Source organism: Eurytemora carolleeae, unplaced genomic scaffold (genome assembly GCF_000591075.1).
Source record: "Eurytemora carolleeae unplaced genomic scaffold, Eaff_2.0 scaffold226, whole genome shotgun sequence".
Lineage (NCBI taxonomy): Eukaryota > Metazoa > Arthropoda > Copepoda > Calanoida > Temoridae > Eurytemora > Eurytemora carolleeae.
The window spans coordinates 113477-121016 of NW_019396119.1; the positions used below are offsets into that span (position 1 = coordinate 113477).

The window sequence follows — 7540 nt, forward strand, 5'->3', positions numbered from 1 at the left end:
ATGTGTACAAAGTGTACAAATCAAAACTGGTACAAGTTTATTTATTTCATATTACTTTAAACCAGGTACAAAGAAGTAAAATAATGCACGTTGTACATAATCAACTTAACTAATGCTTTCCGCCTTTATTTTCAGATCAAAAATAACGCATTCCGATGTTTAATATTTTGCGCGCATTGCAAAATTCGGTAAAAAAGGAATTTTGAAAATTTGAGCTTTGACAAAATTAAAAATTTCACTATAAAATACTTCAGAGAGTTTAAAAATGTTTAAAGAAAATTAAAAATGTATTTGCATCGGTCAATTAGCCATAAATATGAATTTTATGGAATAAGCTTAGCTCATTTTCTCCTCAAAGGACGATTAAGTTTGAATGATTCTGTCTGTTCAAAAGTTTCTATCTCTAGAAGCCTTGATAAATATTTAATGATTATTGATTTAGGATTATATTTGTATAGGTTCTCCCTCCATAGCTGCAATAAACATCTCAATATCCTCCGTAGTTGGGCTCATGTCAACATCCGCCATTACTAAACAAATAAATAGGTTTTGCGCATTGCACTAAGAATTAGTTGCGGCATTGTACATTTTCTACTGTTTTGTACAATATTTTTCAGCTGCACAAATTTTCGGCACAAATTTAAAATATAAAAATAAAAAAAGATTTAAGAAGAAGTTTGAAATTATTCTCTTTATTGTGCAGACTAACTTTATCTTATATTTAAACTTATTAACAAAAAAAAATAATTAACTTGTACTTGTGGCCAAGAAAATTGCTATGATAGGAATAGCCAACATTATAAAATTACCTTGTGAGGTTTTCCCCATTTTCTTGGATTCCTTCAAGTCAACCGCCACATCTAATTCAGTCGTAACTCGTAATCAATAAATTAACTACACGAATACTTATTTATAACTTTAAGAATTTACAGTTGTACAACATAGTTCCCTTGATGGCAGATCAATGTTACAAAGAGTCTTTGATTATTTAGATGAAAAAACAAACAAATATAACCTTGATCCATGATAGTCAGTTTTCTTCCATCCTTCTCATCTCGTTCGTGAATTTTCAAGTGCACTTTTAAATTGTGCCTAAACGGTGAATGTCATTTTAGGATAACAATTTTATTATTAATCTACGAGGATAGTTGAATTACATAAAAGTCGTCTTTTCATGTAATCTCATCCTAATAATGTTAGCTAAAGTTGTTCCTGTGTCCTAAGTCTTGATACTTCTATGTTTATACCAGCTGATAAACTACTGTACACACAGGGGGTCAAGCTAGGGTGAAGCATTTGGCCTATGATGTTTGTGCTGTTTAACGGCTCAATTGGACTAACCCAAGCTAGCTTTTAAGCCAACATAGTGGCGGTTACAGCAGTCTTCTTTGCAGATGATTTGCTTGGGGAAGGGGGTCAATGATCATATTACGGCAGACACAATGTCTCAGAAATAAACAACCGGCTTCATTTAAAAAATGTATACCCTTAACCTAGAATTTTACTATAACAATCCATATGTTATTTTGAAACAGTATACTATTAATTTTTTGTACTTTTAATGGATCTAGTATTTGGGACTTGAGTTCCCAATGTGTTTCAAAATTGTATACAGCAAAGGAATACTGCTATTAGAATTCTTTTTAATGCGACCTCTAGGTATTTGATTGAAAGCATTTATGAGATGTTAAACTTAAAATGAGTTTCCTTAATGAGAATTTAGTTTTGCAGAGCGGGCATTCAAACTTCCTCTCCCCGGTATGAACAACCTTGCAATCAAAAATATTAAGTAATTTCAAATGACCCTCCACTTTCGCTTTTCTATCTAAAAAGTGTTACATTTTAACAATTTCCTTCATTGTTTCTCCTGCACAAATTAGCAAGTCACTTTTGACAGAGAAACCACAATTTTCAGATATAGAAAAGAAAAGAGGTTCGTTAATCCTTAATCAGACATACTTATTTTTTCGCATTTCTTTCGTTGAAAGAAAGTACGACAATTTTCGTTTTTTCAGGGTAATTAAGCATTTTTTTTCGCGAAAAATTTCGCTTTTTTCGCGAAAAAGATTAATGCGAAATTTCACGAAACAGAGAAACATTTTTGCAATTTTTTGGGAAATTGTCCAATATTTTTTTCATTTGAACTTCTTTCCGCAAAAAAGTAGGTAAAATTCGAAAGAAAACTTTCGCGAAATTTTGAATTTTTTCGCAAAAGTTTGCGTTCCCTGGAAACCCTAAGGGTACTTTACAAACTATGGAATTGGAGGATCAGTTTTAAAACTAAAATCTGAGAAATCAACTAACCATATGTCGACGTAATTTAGATCGTTCTGTAAAACTTCCTTTACACCCCCTGACCTCACATTTGAACACGCGTCCATAATGAACCTGAACAAAAACTATTAGTGACACATAGCGCATTGCATAATACAAATTTTCAATTTTGATTAAACTTATGCAATTAGATGATATTCCCAAGGAGGCAAAATTTCATGCAAATTGAAAAACCACTTGAAAATCCTCTTTGACCTTTGAATGTTTTTTTTGAGGCTTTTAATGGTTTTACATAGTTTAACATGATATGATTCATGAAACAAAATTCAAGAAATAACCTTACAAACACCTGCCGTTTCCATAGTGTGAAAAGACATTTTTGTGCTTTTAAAGTTACTGGAAATATGAATAAATAGACAGTTTTAGTTTTTAATAAGTTGAAATCTAGAAATCTTCATATCTCTGGTATTTTAAAAGCATGAAAGTTTAAAGACAGACTACATTTTGGAATAGCAAATATTTTTTAAAATTTAGTATTAATGAAATATTCTGCTTCAATTTTTCTTGTCTTCTTTACTCTCATTCTTCATTTATTTCCTCTTCTCCTGTATAATGAGTGTCTCTGAGTGAGTCAATCTTGATTTTTTTTTTTTTTTGAGACCAGTCTTTTTTAAAATTCGGAAATGACTGATGAAGCCAAAAATTCAAATCTAAGATCTAATATGATTTCTAATTGGTCTCTCATCTGGCCAGAAATTTCACTTCTTTAGGCATATCACTGTATAATGACCGCCAACAGTCAAGCACACAAAAGCAAATAAGCTCCTAGGTCAAAAACTATTTTGGCAATATGCCAAAAATAACACTAGATTATCACTATTATTTTAATAACAGATAGAATTATCATTATTACAATAATTATCATCATCATTATCTTTATCATTATTAAGCAATATCATTATTGATGTTATAATTATTACAAATATTTTTGTTATTATAGTATTTTTAATCATTATCAGTATCCTTAAAGGTTATTAGTTTGAACCCTTAATAAACTGGGGTTTAAATCAATAATAATTTTATTAATAATGAAAAATACAATTATTATTATTCCAATTACTATAATTATTATCATCTTTAAATTACCAGTATCAGTATCATTATCATCGTTATTATTACAAATACAATAATTATTACCAACGTTATCATTACAAATACTATAGTTATTAACATTATCATTATTATCATCGTTATTATTATAAAAACTATAATTATTAATATTTTCATTAGTTTCATCATTATTATTACTAATACTTTAAATAATAATATTATCATTATTATCACTGTAATTATTACAAATACTATAATTATTAATATAATCATTATTATCCACACTGCTCAGAAGATGAGCCCGGTCCCGGAGGAAACCATACACAGATGGGATAAAAAGACATTTAAAAAAATTCATTCACAGAAATTTTTTATTTCTATCAAAGAATTCTTGAAGTAATAAAAAAAAGTATTTGTCTGAAAAAGTGGTTAACATGTAAAAAAAAATGCAAAGATGAATTAATTATTTTTAGTCCCAATACAGTCCTTCAAAATTTATCTATCCTCCCTCTCCTTCTGTTTTAATAGAAAGATTTTGAAATGAAATATAATTTTTAAGTACAAATACACACTACAATGTCCACATCTAATATACTTCCCATGTGTTATGGAACATCAAAATTGGAAAACAAATTCCAGGAAAATAGCTGGATTTTTTTTTGAAAATGACAAATTCGAAAAAAAAAATTCGCCCAAATTGGAAAATGATTTAAAATACCTGACTTTCAGAGACACAGTAAAAAGCTAAAATTATTTACAGTTGTACCATGTACGTACACATTTAAATATAGATTTGTTTAATAAGGCAATTTTATACGCAATTTGATAATCAAAATTCTATATAGTTCAATTAATTCATTACATATTTTTGGCTTATGCAAAAAAATTGTAAAAAACTTCCAACATTATGTGGATTCCTGACATAATACAGAAATATGGCATGTCGTCTTTGATAAGGGAGATTTTTTTCTAGCTTCAGTACGGACTCATTTTGGTCAAATTCTGAGCAGTATTAATATTATTATTATTATCATAGTTATCATTATAACCTGCATGTGTTGAACCAATCCTCGTTTATTCTTAGAGAATTTACCACAAACTTTACATAGTGCCTCCATAGGGCCTTCTTGACTCATACCCTTGCAAAATAAATACATTAGATAGACCGTAATGACGCCCCAGTGGCGTACTTTAGGTCATTCAAGACATCCATTTGAGCTAAGTACGATGTCTCTGGCCTCGGTTGCAAGTGTAGTTTAGTTTACCTTAGTGTTGCTCTGGCAGTCGGTTACTTTGGTTGCTGCAGCGGTCAGTTACCTTGGTTACTCTAGCTGTCAGTTACCTTGGTTGCTCTAGCGGTCAGTTACCTTAGTTGCTCTAGCGGTCAGTTACCTTAGTTGCTCTAGCGGTCAGTTACTTTGGTTGCTGCAGCGGTCAGTTACCTTGGTTGCTCTAGCTGTCAGTTACCTTGGTTGCTCTGGCGGTCAGTTACCTTAGTTTGTCTATCGGTCAGTTACCTTAGTTGCTCTAGTGGTCAGTTACCTTAGTATGTCTAGCGGTCAGTTACCTTAGTTGTTCTATCAGTCAGTTACCTTAGTAGCTCTAGAGGTCAGTTCACCTTAGTTGCTCTAGCGGTCAGTTACCTTAGCAGTTATAGCGGTCAGTTACCTTAGTAGGTCTAGGGGTAAGTTACCTTGGTTGCTCTAGCGGCCAGTTTATCCGGCTCAGGGGATACAGAAGGTGAAAAATCAGTGGGGCTGACCGAACCAGCAGGAGGGACAGGGGACACAGCTGCATCAATAATGAAAATTTGTTAAAGGAATTGTCAACAAATTAAAATTAAAACAAATTAAAATTCAAAATTAAAAAATGACAATCTAATTCATCCTTGATAAGACATAGCTTTTAGGGGTGCCGTTGTGAATCGGTAATTATCATCTTTACATGAAGGGTCACTTGAAATTACGCGTATACATCCTTTAACTGACCTTGTTCAATCGGTTTCCTGTGTACCAGCTTGGCGTGCTTACGCACATTAGGTCTGAAGGTGAATCTCTTGTTACAGAACGGGCAAGGGAAAATTTTTCTGAAGTCTGTGGGTCGAACCGAGTGTACAATACTGATGTGTGTCTGTAACATCCCGTCTGTCAGAAAAGATCTTCCACAAGCATCACAATAGAACCTAAGGACCAGATTTAATGAATAGCGAGAAGTAGCTGAACCACACAAACATAGTTCAACCACTTCTCTTGTGCGCCAGTTCAAGCTGAAGAGAAGTGGTTGGACCAAGTCTACGCTATCGGGGTTCATCCAAGTCTTGCTCTTTATGTTTGATCTCGATGTTTTGTTAATCTTTATTCGATATCCTACACGGTATTTGAGTATTCAACACAAAACTACCCAGCTCTGGTTGAATAAAGAAATATGACAGATAATCTTATTAAATCAGATTAGGGACGTCCTTCGACCACATAAACATTCCCAGAGGTAATGCGGGTTTACGAAAACAAACATCAAATATGATTCAGATTAAATGTTTGTATGAATGTATATTGTATGTGTGCATTTAAAGCCGGCAACTTACCTTTCGTCTTCAATTCCTTCATCTACATTTTCAGACTCATCCTTAAAAAAATACAATTACTAAATAATATAACAAAAAAGAGCGTAAACTATTTATGTAAACTGAGTTGACATCTTAAAACTGCAATATTTGGCAATTAATGGACTGTAGAATGAAAGAAATATCCCTATTATTTTTTAGATTTCAATTTCTATTGAGTTTTGAGGTTTCTCTAAAAGAGTGACTTGCGGATCTATGATGCTGAAGCAATGAAGGAAAATGTGAGAATTCAACGTTTTTTTTAAGAAGAAAAACGACGAAATATTTCTCATTATTAAACTGGACGAGGTTTGTAAATCGGAAAATAAACTGAACGTCACTTTAAATTACGTCTACAGTCCCTTAAAAAAAGTTGATAAAAGAATATTGACCTGAACATGACGACCCCATTTTCCGGGGGTAGAAGGGCGCATCACCCCCTCAGATTCAGATACTTTACTGATAAACTAGACACAATATAATCAAGTTTACTGATAAACTAGACACAATATAAACAACTTTACTGATAAACTAGACACAATATAATCAAGTTTGCTGATAAACTAGACACAATATAATCAAGTTTACTGATAAACTAGACACAATATAATCAAGTTTACTGATACGACTAGACACCAGACAAAATATAATCAATTCATCCAATCAACCAATTTTAAAACAATAATTTTGAAAAGTTAAAATGCGGGTTTTTATTGATTTTATATTTTCCTTCGCTAAATCTGTTTGCCACGATATCTTGTGAATGAACTCCTCTCTCTGCTGGGTAAATATAGAGGAGTATCTGACCACTTGATTCCCTTGGACTCCTCCACCCCTCTCCTCCAAGCTAATATATCTGAATTGAAATGATCATAAGTCAAAAAGTTAAAAGTTAAAGCAAATGGTATACAACAAAATTACCATTGATTCTAAGGGTTTTAACGAGTACAATAACATCCCAGACAGGTAGATCTGTATATCTGACCACTTGTTGAACACAGTATACAAATTGGAATGATTTTGTGAATTAAAAACTGATCTTTTATGAACATATTCATTGTGCATGAACATTGAACATTGAACTTGCATGCATAGGGTTGAACCAAGGTTCTTTATTCAGGTTGGTTACCCAATTAATGCGCTCCAATGTACGGAAAATTTCGTCTCTTTAGCATAGATAGATAGAATCCACCTATGAAGTCACTGACTATACAAGTAAGAGTGACATCATATGCTGATTCTATCTAACAATGCTAAGGAGACGACATTTTCCGTACATTGGAGCACATCAAGAGTTACCAACCAAATATTATATAACCTTGGGTTGAACGAACCTGATCGGAAACTCAAACAGTTCTCCAACCTTTAGAAGCAACTTTCTTGTTTCCTAAACATCAAATAAGTAAGTAAGTAAGTAAGTAAGTAAGTAAGTAAGTAAGTAAGTAAGTAAGTAAGTAAGTAAGTAAGTAAGTAAGTAAGTAATCAACATCAACATCAACATCAACATCAACATCAACATCAACATCAACATCAACATCAACATCAACATCAACA

General features: G+C 32.3%; 1 protein-coding gene across 1 annotated transcript; it reads right to left on the reverse strand.

Annotated features, from left to right (window-relative positions):
• Positions 1-20: 20 nt before the first annotated feature.
• Positions 21-7385, reverse strand: LOC111695494 (gastrula zinc finger protein XlCGF57.1). The gene is made up of 12 exons (XM_023464842.1): positions 7321-7385; positions 6716-6842; positions 6379-6453; positions 5969-6009; positions 5373-5566; positions 5078-5175; positions 4434-4523; positions 2305-2388; positions 1708-1769; positions 1016-1092; positions 810-860; positions 21-530 (listed from the first exon to the last, which is right to left on the reverse strand). The coding sequence occupies exons 3-12, from the start codon at positions 6418-6420 to the stop codon at positions 445-447; spliced, it is 825 nt and encodes a 274-aa protein (XP_023320610.1). The 5' UTR covers positions 6421-6453; positions 6716-6842; positions 7321-7385; the 3' UTR covers positions 21-444.
• Between the last annotated feature and the right edge of the window lie 155 nt (positions 7386-7540).